Raw genomic sequence first — 18161 nt, forward strand, 5'->3', positions numbered from 1 at the left:
GTTTTCACACAGCCCAGCAGATTCTGCAAAATAAGATTTCCTGCCTTTGTGTGATCAATTGCAGCCTATCCCTGAGACCAGACTTTCTGATTTCTGCTATTCCTTATCTACCAAGAGCAGATGGTTATCTATGGGGCTTGACAAATTGTCTAGAGACTCACGTTGTCCAGTGATCCCACAGACCACCACTGCTGACCTGGCAGAATTATGACGACAAAAAATAACAATTATTGATGACTACAAGGAACCCATGCAATAAAAGAAGCTGCAAACTGTGGAGCACGGAGTGGGCAGTGCCCCCCATGTATCCCCAGCGCGCTGCTTGCTCTATCTATATAAAATAAAACAATCTAAATTTTGCTGAATACCGAGACTTTTGTTTCTCATTTTTAACACCGGGGTTTTGAGTAGCGCGGGTCTGTTTTCCCGTGCCGGGCTGGGGATTGCGGCACAGCCAGCCCGGGGCGGGGCGGCCGCGACCTGGAAGCGAAGCGGCGTCAGCGGCAGCGACTTCCCGGGGCAGGGATGGGATGGGGCGGCCGCAGGTACGGGCCGGGCCGGCTCGGGAGGGCTGGGCTGGGCACAGCTCGGAGGCCGGGCGGCTTTGAGTGGGTTCGGGTGGGCTCTGGCTGTTTTGGGTGGCTTTAGGGCGATTTGGGTGGGTTGGACTGGGTTTAGCTGGGTTTGTGTTGGAATCCGGGCGGCTTTGAGCGGGTTCGGGTGGGCTCTGGCTGTTTTGGGTGGCTTTAGGGCGATTTGGGTGGGTTGGACTGGGTTTAGCTGCGTTTGGGTTGGAATCCGGGCGGGTTTGAGTGGGTTCGGGTGGGTTTGGGGTGTTTTGAGTAGCTTTAGGGTGATTTGGGTGGATTTAGGGTGGGTGCAGAGTGGATTTGGATGGGTTGGAGTGGGTTTAGCTGGGTTTGAGTTGGAATCCGGGTGAGTTACAGCGGGTTCGGGTGGGTTCTGGCTGTTTTGGGTGGCTTTAGGGTGATTTGAGTGGATTTAGGGGTGGGTATGAGTGAATTTAGGTGGATTTGGGGTGGTTTGTGTGGATTTAGGGTGGGTTTGAGTGAATTTAGGTGAGTTGGGGTGGTTTGGGTAGATTTGGGTGAATTTGGATGGGTTGGAGTGGGTTTAGCTGGGTTTGGGTTGGAATCCGGGTGGATTTGAGTGGGTTCTGGCTGTTTTGAGTGGCTTTACGGTGATTTGGGTGGATTTAGGGTGGGTCCGGAGTGGATTTGGGTGGGTTGGAGTGGGTTTAGCCGGGTTTGGGTTGGAATCCGGGTGGATTCGGGGTGTTTTGAGTGGCTTTAGGGTCATTTGGGTGGGTTCCGGGTGGGTTTGAGTGAATTTAGGTGGATTTGGGGTGTTTTGAGTGGCTTTAGGGTGTTTTGGGTGGATTCTGGGTAGGTTTGAGTGAATTTAGGTGAGTTGGGGGTGGTTTAGGTGGATTTAGGGTGGGTTTGAGTGAATTTAGGTGAGGTGGGTTGGGTTCTGGGTGGGTTGGAGTGGGTTTAGCTGGGTTTGGGTTGGAATCCGGGTGGATTTGAGTGGGTTCTGGCTGTTTTGAGTGGCTTTACGGTGATTTGGGTGGATTTAGGGTGGGTCCGGAGTGGATTTGGGTGGGTTGGAGTGGGTTTAGCTGGGTTTGGGTTGGAATCCGGGTGGGTTGGAGTGGGTTCGGGTGGATGTGGGGTGTTTTGAGTGGCGTTAGGGTGTTTTGAGTGGATTCTAGGTGGTTTCAGTGGATTTGGGGTGTTTTGAGTGGCTTTAGGGTGTTTTGAGTGGATTCTAGGTGGTTTCAGTGGATTTGGGGTGTTTTGGGTGGATTTGGGGTGCTTTGGGTGGATTTAGGTGGGTTAGGGTGGGCTCGGGGTGTTTTGGGTGGATTTGGGGTGCTTTGGGTGGATTTAGGTGGGTTAGCGTGGGCTCGGGGTGTTTTGGGTGGATTTGGGGTGTTGTGGGTGGTTTCTGGTGCTGGATCCCATCCCGGCTGTCCCGGTGTCCCCGCGGGCGGTGGCCGCTCTCGCACGGTGACATCCCCGCCCCTGCTGCTGTGCCGGGTGGGAAATGGGGGCTGTGCTGCAGGGGGTTCAGGATTCCCCAGGAGCTGCCCTGGAGCCTCCACGGGGTTCAAAGCACCAGTGCCATATTAGAAATTTGGAATTTCAGCATTAATTGCTTTGGCCAAGCTGCTCAAGCCCCGATTATTTATTTGGCTCCCAAAAAGCACAGCACTGTGCTGGTTCCTGCTCTGGAACCATTGAGGTGCTCACTTGGTGTGGAGCTCAGTGGAGTTAAACCTGGCCCTTAAATTTGAGATCTAAACTATATTTATATTTATATTTATATTTATATTTATATTTATATTTATATATATTTATATTTATATTTATATTTATATTTATATTTATATTTATATTTATATTTATATTTATTTATATTTTATTTATATTTATTTATATTTATATGTATTTGTATTTATATTTAATACACATTTGTCCTCAACAGCCTCTTTCTTGTTGGTAAGTGAGGCAATGGGAAGGACAGGGCAGCTTGTGCAAGTGTAAAATGGGAATAATTCTGGAGAAGCCTCTGAACAGCCTGGTGAATCATGGGGCAGTGGGTAAGAACAGAGAGCAAAATGGGGCAGAATTGGGAAATCTGGCACCTTTCAGAAAGGTTGGTTTATTCTGGCTTTTTCCTCTCCTGCACATCTACCCTTGGCTATGTGGGAGAGCCTGGGGGAGTTTGGGTCATGACCAAACAACAAGGATGTGTGGGGAGCAGGGAATGCCTGCAGGTGAGGGGTGTTTCCATTATCCATGGGGCTGAAAATGTTGTCTGTGTTTGGTTTTTGCTACTAAAACAAAAGCCAAAGGTCAAACCAAAGGTTGAGTGGTGGGAATTTCGGATCAGAGAGGATTTTATAAAAGTCAATTTTACAGCAGGAGGAATGGAGCTGGGTGAGGAATGTGCCAGCAATTAGTGATGAGGAGACAAAGGGCTTCAGTTCAAGTGAAGACTCAATATTTTGAGTGGATGCATCACCTCTGATGCTAAAGAGTGTTGTGGAAACAGAGTTTTTATCCCTTCCTGTTGGCACCCCTGGAATACCTGCTTTTGTTCCCTTGGTTCCAGACCTTCTCAGAAAATAAAAGCTCTGTTGAGACTGGGAGGTGTGGGGAGCCCTTCCCTGCCTCTCCCTGGGAATCTGTCCTGCTGGGAGAGGTGCCCAGCCCCTCCTGGCAGGATGGGAAGGCTCAGGGACAGCAGCTGCCTCTGATCCCTGTCCCCAGTGTCCCCAGCACTGGGACCCTGCTCTGCACCCCTGGGCTGTCCCTGGGCTTTGGTGACCTCACCACTCACACTCGTCCCCTTGTCCTGCTCCCTCTGAGTCACTCCTGCTGTCTCCAGCACACCATTCCAGTTTCCAGTGGTTTGGGTTGGTTTTTTGTTTGGCTGGTTGTTTTGGTTTTTTGGTTTGTTTGGTTTTTTTTTTGTTTTTTTTTCCCCAAAATTGCTCTCTTGCAAAATCTGGTGGTTGAAAAGCTGCTTTGTTTAGCTCTGGTTTGGGTTTATTTGCTGGTTCAGAAACAGCCAGAGCTTGGACATCTCCCTGCTGGCAGCAGGAGCTCCTCATGGAGTGAGAGCTGGGTCAGACCCTGGGCCCTGCCCTGGAATTTTGATCTAGTTTGAAGCACAGGTCCTACCTTGATTCCAGCTATTGTTGCAGCTGAATCCATTTTGTATTTTAGGCTTCAAATGACATGCGTAGATCCTCTGTTGGGAAAGTTTTAACTCAGGAAGAGAGCAGAGATGCCCTTTGGGTGGCAGAGCCTTGAGACAGGAGTTTCTCCTCAGGCACTTGTGTTCTGTGTGTCTCAGACTGCCATCACTCAGGGTCTCTCCTGGTTCTGCTCCCTCCCTGGCTCCAGGCTGTAGCTGATGCCCAGCCCCCCCTGGAATGATGCCGTCGAGGACCAACCTCTCTGCTGGGATTCCCAGTAGCAAAGTCAAATACTCCAAGCTCTCCAGCACTGATGATGGATACATTGACCTGCAGGTAAGAAGTGGGGAAGGAAGCTGTAAAACCACGAGGGTGGGCAGCCACAGCTCAGCCTTGCTCAGGAGCTGCTGCTCGTGCATCTCTGGTGGAGCAGCTGCAGCTCAGGGAGGGACAAGGCTGGGTGGGAGCCAAACCCTCGACCCTTCCCCTCTGGAAAGCCCAAGGAGCCTTTCTGGCAACAGGACTGGGAGTAAGGGCTGCCTCAGCAGGGTCTCCATGGCAGAACTCCTCCTGGAGGGGCCTTTACAGAGCCTGGCAGCAGAGCTGCTGCAGCACTTTGTCCTGTGTCACCTCTGCCAGCTGTGGGGTCACATCTGTGCTGTGCTGGGTGGGGAGCTGTGCTGAGTTCAGCTGCTCAGTATTTGGGTTTTTCCATCCAGTTCAAGAAGAGCCCACCCAAAATCCCCTACAAGGCCATTGCACTGGCTGTGGTGCTCTTCATGATCGGGACCTTCCTCATCATCATCGGGGCCCTGCTGCTGGCAGGGTACATCAGCAAAGGGGTGAGTGCTTCGTGGCATTCTGCACTGCTCCTGCCTGTCTCAGAGCTGCCCTCACCCCCCTGGCCAGCAGGTGACAGGAAACAGCCTCAAGTTGCACAGGGGGGTTTACATTCAGAATTAGGAAAGGTTTGTTGTGGAAGGGGTGGGAAAGCCTGGCACAGCTGCAGTGGTGGAATCCCCGTGTCTGGGAGTGTGCAGAACACCTGGATGTGGACATGGGTTAGTGGTGGCCCTGGGGGTGGGGCTGGGTCATGGTTGGATTTGATGACCTGGAAGGTCTTTTCCAGCCTCAAGGATGCTGTGATCATGCTCAGTGTAGAACTTCAGAGCCACAGGAAGTGAGCAGGGAATTGATTGCCACCATGGCCTGGCTGTGCTGGCAGCCCCCTTTCCCTGGGATCCTGCACTCAGCCTGGCTGGAGCAGGCTCAGAGCTGGGCTGGCCATCTGCAGGGAGGGCTGAGAGTCCCTGGGCAGGTCACATCCCTGTCCTGGAGAGATCTGAGCCCATGCAGATCGTGCAGGGACAGGGAGGAGCTGCCAGACCCCATGTGGGGCACGGCACCATTCCCCATCTGGCTGTGGTTGGATCTGCTCCTGCAGTTCTGGGTGTTTCTCCCTGCTCCCTGTGCTGTGGGCTCAGGGCAGAGCTGGCAGCTGTTATCTCTGTGGCAGCAGCGGCCTCTGGGCTCTATCAGCAGCACTCCAGGACAGATCCCTGGGCTCATGCTCAGCCACACTCGCAGCTCCCAGCCCTGGCTGCACGTCCAGGGGGGTCCCTGGTGAAGGATGAGGACCCTTGAGGGCTTCTGCAGCAAGGAGGAGATGCCAGGACAGGATTAAGGGCTCAGCCTGACAACAGCTGAGATATTTCTGGTGGAAGATGGATTTTTGTTGTTGGATACTGCTGGGAACCAGGGAACAGCTTGGATTTCTCACGCTGCTCAAGGAAAACATAGGAGAAAAGAATTATAACAATGATTATGCACCTGCAGGGTGTGTGAGAGATGTGATTGTTTTCATGAAAGCATGTTTACTGGGGGTGTCACCTCTCTTGCACCAATGGAATCATTCCTATCCTTGCTACCACAAACTACCCTACATAAGTGTAGTGTTTCTTTAAATGAGGGGCTTTTTGCTTAGGGCCTTTTGTTTCTCCATTGCATTAAGAAGTTTGTTGCTGTATTCTTTTCACTGCTCCCATAGCCCAAATGCAACAGAATTTTTATTTCTCAGCTCACCAGGCCTTGGGGATGGATCACAGAACCAGGGGATGGTTTGGGTTCCAAGGACCTTACAGATCACCTCACTGCAGGCAGGGGCACCTTCCCCGAGGCCAGGCAGGGTGGGAGAGGGAGGAGAGCCCCTCCTGAGGCGTCACTGCCTGTAGCTGCCTGTGCTGGGGTGGTTCTAGCTTCGGGCTGCTATGGTGTCTGGATGGCTGCAGGAGCCCCTGAGGCAGAATTCAGCTTCTCAGCTAGCCAGGAATGAGATCTGGGAGTCACCATAGAGGTTCCCAGGGTAGCTTTATTTCTTCAAAGGGTTCTACCAGCAAAATCCAGATACATAGCATAGCAAGGGGTTTTTATAGGTTTTAGGGGGATTGGGATTGTAACCAGTAAAATTATAAATTGATAACTGTCCAACTACTTTGATATTCTAGGTGAAAAAAGACCAATTATCTAGTTAAAGACCAACAGAAACCCTAAATGCTAACAGGGGTTTTGGTAGGGGGGAGCATTTCCCATGACGAGTTTCATTGTCTCGGGTATGAGATGGCAGGGGCCCTTTCAGGGCCAGCTGTGCCATCCCCGTGGCTGCTGTGTGTCCCTGCAGGAGACCGACCGCGCCATCCCCGTGCTGATCATCGGCATCCTGGTGTTCCTGCCCGGCTTCTACCACCTGCGCATCGCCTACTACGCCTCCAAGGGCTACCGGGGCTACTCCTACGACGACATCCCCGACTTCGACGACTGAGCTCCAATTAGTGCTGCCCTAATGAGCTGGTCAGAGCTGTAGCTGCCCTGGGTGCTGGCAGGGCACAGCTGCTGCCTGTCCCTTGCTCGAGGTGCTGCTGCTTTTCCAGTTTGGGGCTGGGGGCTCCAGCCCGGGGTTGACCAAAAGGAATTGCAAAGAGCTTGGGATTTATTTTTTCCTCTCAGGGTTGCATAATTCTGCTCACTGGGAAGCTCTTGCAATCCTTGCAGTTTTCCAAAAATAGATGAGCTTGTTTCAGCAGCAGATACTTGTTTTCTCTGTAAATGTTTTCTAGAGTTTATTTTAGCATTCCATGAGATTGTGGTTATTGTTGGGTTACCTTTGCACACAGACCATAGTTAAATTCTCCTTTTGCTCTCTGTCCATCAGAAATGCTTCCAAACTACTGGTCCTGAGCTTGCCTGGAGTAAATAAAGTCTGATGAGAGGGGGAAAGCAGCACTTGCAGGAAGTGATTTCCTCACAGTGCACTTGCTCCACAGCTCCATGTCAGATTGGCCAAGCTCATTTCCTCACTAACACACCCTTCCCAAGCGAGCTTTCCCCGTGCCACTGTTGCTTTTGGCAAAACGCACTCATCCTTCACAAGGACTGCTGTTGGAGTTTGCCTGTTACTTAAACAACCAGATGGATACTGGGAGAAGGATTGGAACCCAGACTCAGGTGTCTAAATACCAAAAATCTTGGGCTTGACAAATGTGGGTATTGGAGACACTTGAATTCCAGCTGTCTGTCTTTTGGAGTCCTTTAGTCCTTGTGTAGTTAATTTGCAGTGCAGACCTGCCCAGGCCAGTGAAGAGAAGTTCTCTGTGTAGTTTGTGCTGAGCAAACCCCCTCTGGATTGCTTTGCCAGCTTTGCTGATGTGTCATTCAGGGAAAACAGAGTGATGGCTCCACTTCTGTGAGGTAAAACCAGGCTGCTCCTGAGCTGGGGTGTCTCTATGTCCTGGAGAACGAGCAGTGATGCAAGTGGATGCATTTAACGTGAATAAAGTTCTATATTCTCTGTAACTGTGTCTATCCCACCTTCACAGGTGTCAGAGTACAGTAAAAACTGTTCTGGGTTTTGGCTGCTGTTGCCTCCAGCTCCCAGGTGCTGCTGGAGTGAGGGAGGCAGCAGCTCTGGAATAGCCCAGCATTGTCAGCCTGCACACAGCACTCCACAGTTGTCACCTGAGCCCCTGAACATTCTGGAAGGAGGGGGCAGGAGTGACTGACAGTGCTGAGCAGGCCATGGAGCTGTCCACAGATCAGGGCTGGACAAACACCTTGCTCTACCCTTAGGATTGCTTTTTTTTTTCCTCCTTCAGTGCTCCAGATTAAACCCAAACTCTGAGCCAGGCTGGAATCTCTTCCCTCACTTGTCTCTACTCCCCTGTGTGAATCCCAGCACTGCACTCTGAGGAAGAGCTGGTTAAGTTCAGGCTCTCCCTTTCCACCTCTGGAGGCACAGCTGGGCACCTTCCCTCTCTGCTGCCAGCCCCAGCTGCTGGGTTGGCTCAGGGCACAAGGGACACTGCTGCTGGCAGCAGCTGGAATGTGTCAATTCCAGCTGGCTCTGGCCAGGAGAGCAGCTGCTGACGTCAAACCATGAATCAGCCTCTCTTAGGGGACAAGAACCTGGGTTCATTTGGAGGGAGGAAGTGGAAGGGAAGTTTATATGGAAAAAGCATCACTGCTGCTCCTTCTCTCTGAGATTCTCCACTTGCTGCTGGAAGTCTATGGGGTGGGGAGAAGAGCAAAACCCATCACTGGTCCCATGGAAATTCAAGTTTGTAACTCTGTTCACATTTTCTCAGCAGTGAATTCCATTTCCTCTCACTTTTTGGTAACCTCATCCTCAGGGCCTGGCTGGGTGTTGTCCTGTTTGGGAAAGGTGTGAGAGGCTGGGCTGGGCAGGGCAGCAGGCTCTGACCTTAGTCCTGAGAACATTTCAGTAGAAGTTGTGTGAAACAACACAGAGAGGATGTGAAGCTACGACCCCCAGGCTGTGAACAGAGCCGGGAAGCCAGCGCTGTGTGTGAGCAAACAGCAAATGAGCAGCAGCATCTCTGCTGCTTCCCTGGGGCTGTTCTGCAGGAGCACTCAGCCCAGCCCGGGTTTGCTTTCTGTCACCTGCAATTAGCCAAATTCAGCATCACTCTTCACAGAGAGGCTCCCTACAGAAATAGGGATTTGCTGTGGCACAAAAGCCACGTAAAAACCCCTCAGGGCAGGAAGAAATGACTCAGCACAACTTCGAGAGGGATCTGTGCTGTGCCCTGCTCTGAATGAGCTTCTCCAAGTGCTCTCCACACTCCTCCCCCTCGTGCCTGGTCCTTAAAAGTCCTGAACATCAGCCCATCCATGGGACTGCTCCTCATCCCCTCTGCCTGAGCCTCGCCTGGAGCCTCCTCCTGGCCCTTCCCTTGGAGTGTTTGTCCTGCTCTTCTCAAGATCTCTGCCCTGACAGCTCCTCCAGGGCTCTGGCTGGTCCTGCCTTCCCAGCTGGCCTCCCCTGCTGCTGTCCTCAGGAGCTGCATCCCTTCAGCAGGTAGGGGACATCCCCCAGCCCTTGCATCTCCCTGGCCTCCCAACCACTGCAGACACCCTTCCAGCCCGGGCCAGTCCTGCCTTCCCTTCCTGCCTTCTCAGCCTGATGAGAAGAGACAATCTTTGCTGTTTTCCCAGGCTCTGTGCTGGCCCAGCTGTGCTGCCCTGCTCCAAGGCAGGTGCTGGTCCCACTCCTGTGTGCTGTGTGGGATGTGCCTGTGCACAGCACTTCCTCTCCCCCTCCTGAGTACAAAAGCAGCTTGAGGTTTTTTAGGAATGCTGGATTTGATTAAAAATAGTCCAGACAGTGCAGCAAGGCCATGACAGAGCCTCCCAAGAGAGTTGGCTTTGTTCTGAGGTGGAGCCAAGGGTCGTGGGGGGAAGAACTCAATTGTTGATTAGAAATTATTGTTTCCAATTGATGGGATTGACTGGTTTGCTGTTGTGGCTCAGTCAGACCATGGTTTGTGCTGGCTCAGGACTTGTTTCCCTGAGGCTTTTCCTTTCCTGCTCTCCTGTCTGGGAAGGGATTAAGGAACTGCTTTCAATTGGAAGTAAGGCAATTACTGGGAGCTCTGTTTTGTGGCCTGCATGGACAGAGCTTTCTTCTGATAAGAATCAGGAAGTGACATTTCCTTCCTCCACACTGTACTCGGGCTGGATTCTGAGCTGTGCTGTTGTCCTCATCCCTGGGCAGCACAAAGGGACCTCCCCTCCCACAGCAACACAGATCTGTGAGGTTCATGCAGAGCTTTTCCAGCTCTGCAGTTACAGAGAGGAACAAAGCTGTGATGAATCTTCTTTGAGAGGACTTTCAGCTCCTGTGAAACAGCAGGTTTGGCACGGAAGCAAAAATTCTGTGGAAGAATCACTGTTTCATCCTGGGCTGTTAAAGCAAAGGGCAGCAAATCCACTAGTCACCACTAATTAATTTTGTTTTGAAATATTTACTTGGGCTGAAGTAGTAGCTGCTCTTAAGTCTTTAAAGGATTAGCTGCCTGCTACTCTTTCATGCCTGGAACCATTTATTTAAGCTGTTGCTGCAAATCATGCTGTTAACCTGTCATGAGAGGTTTTAACCTTCCTTCTCTTGTCAGTGGGAAATGCCTGCTGCAGATGGCCCTGCTGATGTGACAGAAATTAAACATCCAGTCAGGTCCTCTGGGCTCTTTCCCCAGCTTCTTCAAGGAGGGGCAAGACAGAAAATGAATGTAGTGATAATTGTCTACATCAGGGTGTTGCAAGGCCTGAGGAGGGGCTGTGAGGGGGTTAGGGAACATGAGCTGGCTGATGCAGAGCATCAGTTTCTCAGCTAAAGCCACGTGTAGCAAAGGAAATGCTCTGGATCTAGAACAAATCCTCAATGAAAACTGAGAAGTCACCTCAGCAGGGATTATTTCTTACTCTCAGACACATGTTTAGTGTACATGGGAAAGATCTCAGGTCCTTAAACCTACAAATACTAATTAGCATCACCATATAATTTTCTAGCAGTTTTCATTAATATGTCATTAGAGGAAGTCTGCCAGCTCCTATAATCCTCATTTTTCTTGTCTTTCAACACTAACAGTCCATATCACAGCATGACCCCTTCCCTGCTATTTTGGGTGGTTCTTTTCCAGACAAATGCCTTATTTTTTCTGTATTTGATACTGGAGGTCAAGTGAATCCCCTCTGTCTTTTATTGCACAAGAACAGAGGCAGGATTGTAAGAGGGCCAGTGCAAATGCATGCCTAAAAATAAACCAGTGAAAGGTCTCCAGCTTCAAACACAAAAAGAGTATTTGTAGAGGTCTCTCTTTGTTGCATGATCACATTTCAGATCACTGGGGAGACACTTCAAAGTTCAGCTCACAAACAGCTTGTGGTTTAATCCTCCCCATGAAACAATGGCAACTCTTTGACTTGGACCCCTGGCCAGCTGCCACCCTGAACCCCTGGAGCTGGCAGAGGCTCACTCTGGAGTGGATCATGGGGCAGGGCAGTGTCTGGGATGCTGTCTGATCTGCTGCCTCCCACCCTGGCCACGAACCCGGGGCTGCAGGGGGACAGGCAGGCCCAGAGCCCTTCTCCCACCTCTGCTGGAAACAATTCAACAGTGGAAAGAGGGGCCACAGCTTGCAGAACACTTCACTGACACCAATTAAGAATGGCAGAGAGATGGTACTTCAGGCAGGGAAGAGGTTAACCAAATACAGGGCAATTTTGGGGGGAGAAGTTGGAATTCATTGTTCCAGGCTCTCTGTGGATTTCTTTTTTGTCATTTCATCTCTGATTCTTGGTTCTCATCATAAAAGGGATAGCTAGTCCTTCCTCCTTCTGTTTTCACTTGGCCTGTGAGCCTTTCAGGGCATGGCCTGTGCCTTCACCTGTGAGCAGGAGCACAGAGGGAGAGCTGTGCTGGCAGGGAACTATAAATAGAGAGCTGGCCAGCCCTGTGGCATCCCTGCTTCTATAATTGCCTGCTCTGCACCCCCGTGACAAGCCTTGCTCCAGCTGCCAGGGCAAGGAGGAACTGAGGGTGTCTCCACAGTCAGTCCCAGAGCTGGACCTGCCCCTGGAGCTCTGCTTTGGGCCCAGTTCTCCCTCTGCCTCGGGAGTTCTGCTTTTCTGTGTGTGAGTGACCACTCCCAATGTCTGCCCAGTGGGATTTGGGCAGTTCAGTTTCAGCAGCTGCTTTGTAGAGGGCTCCTGGTCTAACTCATGTCTCAGTACTTGTTTATTTTGCCTTCTGCCCCTTGCTGGAGGAGGCTGGTGTGTCTGTGTCACTCCTGATGTCACTGTGTGGTTTTGTTGCTATGTGCTCACACGAGGGATTAAATGAGTCACAGGGTAAAAGTGACCCAAGCCCATCCTTCCTCTCTGAGGATGTTCTTGGGGAATGACTTGCAAGTGGGTTAGAGCAGGGCCTGAGTCTCTGCTCTCACTTCTCTGCTGAGGGATGAGTAAGCAGCCACCAGGCACTGCTGCCTGTGCTGAGCAGAGTGAAGGACCTTCACTTGAACTCCCAGTGCAGGTGCCTTAAGAAAATCTCTTTTATTCTATGCTATAAAATGCTTCTAATGGACTTCAAAATTATTTTGTGCACCATGTCCACCTCACTCTGAGAGTAGTTTAAGTGGGAATGAGCTGCTCTGGTCCTGCTTATCCACATTTGCCCATGGCAACTGCTCTTTATTGCCAGAGCTTTGAGCAGCCACACATGAACGTGACACAAGGTGACAAATTCCCCTTGAAGACCATCCCTGCAGATGCCTCAGGGTTCATCCATTGGGGAGAAGATCTAATAGAACAGAACTCCAGGGTGAGTGTGCCCAGGAGAGCAAATCCATCGGGTGCCATCAGCCCTGGGCTCCAGCCTCTGCTGCTGCCTCAGTGCCCCGAGCCAGATGTGGCCCCAGAGACTCAGCATCCTGACAAGGAGAGCCTGGCAGGAGAGCAGGCCAGGCAGGACAAACAGGCTGCTGTCCTAACCCCCTCCTGCCCCCACTCTCCCCAGGATTTGAGGGCTCTGGGCTCATTTCAGGAGCTGTGCTTTTGGGAAGCAGCCTGGGGATGAGCTTGGAGAGATGACTCAGCCCTGTCAAACACAATCTTTGCCCCTGACTCAGCAAGTGAAATCTCATTTCTTTGGTACAGCCCTGAGGTACCAGACAGAGCAGCAGCAGGAAAACTGCCTTCTCCTGCAGAGCACAGGCTGTCCAGCTGAGTTAGTGTCACCAGGAGCACTCTGGAGCACGCTCCCTGTCCTGTATTCCTGACAGCTTGGGATGAGTATCCCGTGGCTAGCATGGCTTGAGCACGCTTCAGGGACAAGAGAGGGACCTGGGATGGGTTGTTTGTACTCTACTGGTTGTTTGTACTCTCCTGGTGGTTTGCATTCTCGTGGTTGTTTGCATTCTCCTCGCTGTTTGCAATCTCCTGGTGGTTTCCACTCTCCTGGTTGTTTGGACTCTCCTGGTTGTTTATACTTTTCTGATTGTTTGCACTCTCCTGGTGGTTTGCACTCTCCTGGCTGCCACAACCACGTCTCCCCTTACAAAATATTTCTCAAACCCAAAGCTGAAGGAAGGTCCCCTCCCTCCAAAAGCTGCCAGAGGGGAAACCACGGTGAGAGGAGCAGCAGGGACCCAAGAGCTCGGCAGGCACGCAGATCTCTGCTGCTCACCTCGGATTTGTTCATGCCATGGATCCCGGGCGCTGCTGTTCCTGCCCCGATCCCGGCACGGCAGCGGCGCTGTCGCTGGCTGGAGCCTCGGTAATTTGAGTGCTTGGCCCGAGATGCTCGGACCCAGAGCTCTCTCTGCTACCGAGAGCACTTTGCACTAATTAAACTCCTTACAAATTCTTCCTGCCTCCATTTTGCAATGACAAAGCGGGGGTTGAGCTCGGCTGGCAGAGCCCATTTCGGAGAAAGAAACACGTTTTTTCTGACTCAATTTCCACGTTGGAAACAATGGGGGGAACAGCGAGCCCGGGGTGTCCCCGAGATAATGATAAACCGTGGGTCGGGAGCCGGAGGAGTTTCCCACCAGGTGGTGTAGGTGGCATTTGAACCAAGAGCTGCTCACACTTGCTTTCCTTACCTCAGAGTGAAACCCAGGGTCTGCCCAGCTCCTCCCCACAGTTACCATTCCATATCCCAGAGGGAGAAGCAAAAAAACCCCACTGTTGGTGAATTGTTAACTCTTTTTTTTTTTTTTTTGTTTATTTGGGGGAGTCTCCACTCACCTCCTAGGCTGCTGTTGAAATAGCAGAGGTTCCATTTTTATTTAATCTAATCCAGTGAAAGATATTATCCATATACAGGAGTGCTGGGTTCTTCTTAACTGCTGGACTCCATCTGTGGGATCCACAGAGAATGTTATTAATCTAATGCAAGGCAGGCTACTTTTATTTTTAATTTTCTTTTTTTTTTTTTTTTATGTTATAAAAACTAATCTCAAAACATGCCAAGAAAACAAGATTGGAAAGGAGCTATGGATCCCAGACCCAAAGCAATTATAGGATCATGGGTTGGTTTGGGCCCATTGGAAGGGACCATCTCATTCCACTCCCCTGCCAAGGGTGAGGATGCCATTACCCAGACACCACCCCTGGATGTGAAGTTTTGATTTGGTCTTTTGGACATTCTGTGCTCAGATCAATGATTCACATCGCAGCAGAGACAAAACTCTTGGATTTAAAATGGAAATTTTGAGCAAGAGATGCCGGCCAAAAACATTTCAGCATTGAAATTTATGCCAGTAATGTCTGTGCTGCATCAGGAAAACCCTGACCCGCAGTCCTGTCCCTCCCTTTTGAACAGAACCACGAAAAAACAACCAAAATAAAGCTGGGGAATGTCCTCAGTAAAGCTTCCTTGCACTGTTGTGAGAGGGTGCAGGTAAGCCCCTGAGTGAGCTCTGAGGAGCTCAGGTAACCCAGACAAGATGTAGGGTAGAGAAGGAAACAAAGGGAATGTGTCTGCTTCTGGATCTCAGAGGCCTGCACACAAATGATTAATGACTGCTAATTTCTCCTGCTGCGTGCTCATGAAGGACATGCACATCCCATGGCTCCAATTCTTCCAGCTTTTTTATGGATATGTGAAACATCCAGGCAGGGAGTGATTGAATGTTTAGATAAATACCTCAGGGTTCTTCACTACATTTTAGTAACACAAATTATATATGTCAATAATCCCAGTAAAATTGTTTCTACTTCTGTAGTTGGACAGTGTGATGGCATAAAATGGGCTCTGACTTCCTGGGGAAATGCCAGGGAAATTTCTCAGATTTTGCAGCATGGGAGGCCACCTAGAAAGGAATTTATCAATTTAATATGAAAAAGGACTGGAAAAGGCTTTACTGGTTTGAGCCCATGGTTCCAGGGGGCCTAGCTGTGTCAAATTCAATTCTTGGAGCACTAAATCCACCTTTATCATCCTTCCCTGGCTTGTCCTTGGGATTATCACAACCCTGAGGTCCTTGTCTGTTACTTTTCAATCTGACTGATGTGTTTTCTCTCACTGTATTACCTGTATTTCCCTCTGCCATGTTTCATCTGAGCAGGGCAGGTTGGAAAATCGTAACACTCAAAAATAAAATAAACAGAACTGTATCTCTGTCCCTGATCCTGAACATAGGGAGGCCTTGCAGGGACACTGAGCACGCACAATCCATCCTCCTGCACAAACTCCTGTCAACAGCAAAACTGCTGCAGCCTCCATCAATCTGGCACTGCTAAAATGTCCCTCCCATCATGGCCCCACGCTCCCCCACCCTGACAAACAAAGGCTTTTAACATTTAAAAGCTGCACGGAAGTGTGTGTCTACATTTGGGATAAGGCCAGGTATTGAATAATGCCAAGGATCAATATCCATAATAAGGCGTTTGCCTTAGCCCTGCCCTATATAGTTCTCCATATGTTCTCATTGGAAAACCTTTTAGAAGCTTAGCCAGGAGAGTATTGCAGTGAATGTGGAAAAAAAATGTGCCTGAGGATAAGCACAAATGCTCCAGAGGCTTCTTAGGGTCTCTGGTCTTAGAGTAAGCTCCTGGGTTTTCATGGGATCAGATGAAACCCTCTTTATGGGGGAGTGGGAGGGAAGGGGTTGGACAGCTGGTGAACAAACACCCCACCAACATTCCTGGTTGCCAAACACTGTGCAAACAGCAACCCAAAAGATCAACAGGGAATTGCAGGTCTGGGTGAAACAGGGTGCAGTTAGTGCCAGTGGTCTGGGGAGCACTTTCTCACCGACTCAAGGCTGCACATTAATTAAAATCCAGCAGGGCTGGGGGAGAGAGCCCAGCGTGGCTCAGTATCTCCTCAAGGACAGCCGGTGTAAGGGAAAGGGGCTCGGCCCCGGCTGCCCACAACAGCCCCGAGAAAGGGCAGGAGCCACGAGCTGCTGTGTCTGAGAACTGCACGTTCTGGAAAGGGCAGGACACAAATTAGAGTGAGTTAACGTTGTCAGGAGCCATTAGGGATGTCAGATGTTGCCGAGAGGGACGTGAGAGAGGCAGCGTCCAGCGCTGCGGACCGGAGCTGCAGACGTCAGCCAGGCCTGGAAACACCCGGCTCTGAGGGCTGGGACAGTCTGACACGTTTGTGTCACGTTTGTGTCACGTTTGTGTCACATTTGTGTCACACTTGTCCTGGCCCCCAGCAGAAAACTGGAAATGTCAGGAAAAATTGTGTGCTTGTGGATGTGGTAGAGGTGTCATCTTTTAGGGGACTCAGCCTCCTCTAGTACAACAGGGGAGGTTTAGGTTGGCCATCAGGAGGAATTTCTTCACACTAGAACGGGCTGCCCAGGGAGGTGGCAGACTTACCAACCCTGGAGGTGTTCAAGGAATGACTGGATGTAGCACTCAGTGCTGGTTGGGGTGGTGGTGATTTGGCACAGATTCAGAGGTCTTTTCCCACCTGAATGATTCTGTGATTCTTTTTTACCCCCTAAACGCACTCTCCTATGGTAAAAGCTGGATTTTTTCCTAAAAGATAATAATAATTTTAAAAAACAAGCCAAAAAGAAACCCCAAAGCAAAGCCCCAAGAGGACCAGGGCTGAGGGCACCAGGCGAGCACATTTTCCTGGGGGATGGAGAGAGACCCCCAGATGAGGGGTCATTGTTTGGGGACCTCATCAATATTCAACATCCATCAATATCCATCAATATCCATCAATATCTGCAGGGAGGTGTCACAGATGGAGCAGGCTCTGCCCCCTGGGGCCCTGCAATGGGACATGTGGCAATGGGCAGAAAAGCACACAAAATTCCATCTGAACATGAGGAAGAACTTTCCTGTGTGGGTGACCAAGTACTGATCCCTAGAACCAGAATAACAGAATGACAGCTCCTGAGCTGGAAGGGACCCATCAGGACCGCTGAGCTAACTCTGAGCCTTGCACAGGACATCCCAACAATCCCATATGTTCCTGAGAGCCTTGTCCCTGCTGTCCTGGAGCTCTGCCATCCCTGAGGCCATGGCCATTCCCTGTTCAGTGCTCCGTTGCCCAGAGAGGCTGCGGCGTGTCCCTCACCGGGGATATCCCAAACCCTTCTGGACACAACCCTGTGCCATGTGCTGCGGGATGCTCCTGCCTGAGCAGCGAGCTTGCACCAGATTCCCCATTGCGGTCCCTTCAACCTGCCCCACGCCGTGACTCCGCCATTTGCGTCCTTCATGCACAAACCGTTAACACGGCCCTGCACTGGAGCCTTCTCCCTCAGGGATCAGCGGCTGTTTCCCCGCCGAGCGCCGGGCCGCCATGGCGGCCGCGCGCTGAGGGAGCGGGGCCGGGCCGCGCCATCTTGTGCGGGGCGGAGCGGGGCCCGTCCCGCCCCGTGCTCTGCCTGCCGGGGCCGCCCGGCCCCGCCGCACTCGCCGCGGAGACCGAGGGGAGCGGAGCCGCAGCCCCCAGCGCCATTGCCGCCTCAGCCCGCCATGGCAGGTGAGCCCGTCCTCGCCGTCCTGCTGCCGCCGCCCGCGCTGAGGGAGCAGCCCCGCCGCGCTTCCCCGCCGCGCTCTCCCCTCAGCGCTTTCCCCGCCGCGCTTTCCCCTCAGCGTTCTCTCCGCCGCGCTCTCCCCTCAGCGCTTTCCCCGCCGCGCTCTCCCCTCAGCGCTTTCCCCGCCGCGCTCTCCCCTCAGCGTTCTCTCCGCCGCGCTCTCCCCTCAGCGCTCTCCCCTCAGCGCTCTCCCCTCAGCGCTTTCCCCTCAGCGCTCTCCCCTCAGCTTTCCCCTCAGCGTTCTCCCCGCCGCGTTCTCCCCTCAGCTTTCCCCTCAGCCTCCCGCCCGCTGTCAGCTCCGTGCCGGCCCCTCGCTGCCGCGGGCCGGGGGTCGCGGCTCCCCGCAGCCTCCACCATGTTATTCGGCCGCGGTTCACCTTGGCTGCCGCGCCGCCCGCACCTCTGCGCTCCTCCTCTCCCTTTCATCTCGCATTTGGGGGTCAAATAAACCCTTTCATGTGCTCCGCGCCGGCGTTTTCGGGCTCGGCATCGTCTCCGAGGATGGGGAAGGGGCCGGGGGTGGCACCTGCGGCGGGGTCACCTGCGCGGCGAGCGGGACCGGG

The 18161-nt window shown here is 51.9% G+C and overlaps 2 protein-coding genes and 1 long non-coding RNA gene across 5 annotated transcripts in view; 2 read left to right on the forward strand and 1 right to left on the reverse strand.

Moving 5' to 3' along the window:
• Positions 1 to 463: 463 nt before the first annotated feature.
• Positions 464 to 7579, forward strand: TMEM230 (transmembrane protein 230). Of its 2 annotated transcripts, none has more exons than XM_056508563.1 (4): positions 464 to 545; positions 3939 to 4066; positions 4450 to 4572; positions 6408 to 7579. In XM_056508563.1, the coding sequence occupies exons 2-4, from the start codon at positions 3968 to 3970 to the stop codon at positions 6546 to 6548; spliced, it is 363 nt and encodes a 120-aa protein (XP_056364538.1). In that variant the 5' UTR covers positions 464 to 545; positions 3939 to 3967; the 3' UTR covers positions 6549 to 7579. The 2 variants fall into 2 exon arrangements, with proteins under 2 accessions (XP_056364538.1, XP_056364537.1); XM_056508562.1 differs by having other exon boundaries at positions 511 to 545; positions 3889 to 4066.
• A 348-nt stretch (positions 7580 to 7927) lies between these two features.
• LOC130261901 (uncharacterized) lies at positions 7928 to 17374 on the reverse strand. Of its 2 annotated transcripts, none has more exons than XR_008842039.1 (4): positions 17286 to 17374; positions 16421 to 16582; positions 13832 to 13943; positions 7928 to 8431 (listed from the first exon to the last, which is right to left on the reverse strand). It is a non-coding gene; the product is annotated as an uncharacterized LOC130261901 (long non-coding RNA). The 2 variants fall into 2 exon arrangements; XR_008842038.1 differs by having other exon boundaries at positions 7928 to 13190.
• Positions 17375 to 17405: 31 nt separating this feature from the next.
• The window catches only part of SLC23A2 (solute carrier family 23 member 2), a 52394-nt gene continuing 51638 nt past the window's right edge, over positions 17406 to 18161 (forward strand). The window contains exon 1 of the mRNA XM_056508558.1: positions 17406 to 17543. The gene's annotated coding sequence lies outside the window, so the exon portion shown is untranslated. The remainder of the gene's footprint in view (positions 17544 to 18161) is intronic.

This window comes from Oenanthe melanoleuca, chromosome 22 (assembly GCF_029582105.1).
Source record: "Oenanthe melanoleuca isolate GR-GAL-2019-014 chromosome 22, OMel1.0, whole genome shotgun sequence".
In the NCBI taxonomy this organism is placed as follows: domain Eukaryota; kingdom Metazoa; phylum Chordata; class Aves; order Passeriformes; family Muscicapidae; genus Oenanthe; species Oenanthe melanoleuca.

Excerpts from the sequence above, each read along its gene's own strand:
- TMEM230 (XM_056508563.1), top strand. The coding sequence starts at position 3,968 with ATGATGCCGTCGAGGACCAACCTCTCTGCTGGGATTCCCAGTAGCAAA. Across the intron at positions 4,067-4,449 it reads ATGGATACATTGACCTGCAG|TTCAAGAAGAGCCCACCCAA; the intron begins GTAAGAAGTGGG and ends TTTTCCATCCAG. Across the intron at positions 4,573-6,407 it reads CAGGGTACATCAGCAAAGGG|GAGACCGACCGCGCCATCCC; the intron begins GTGAGTGCTTCG and ends GTGTCCCTGCAG.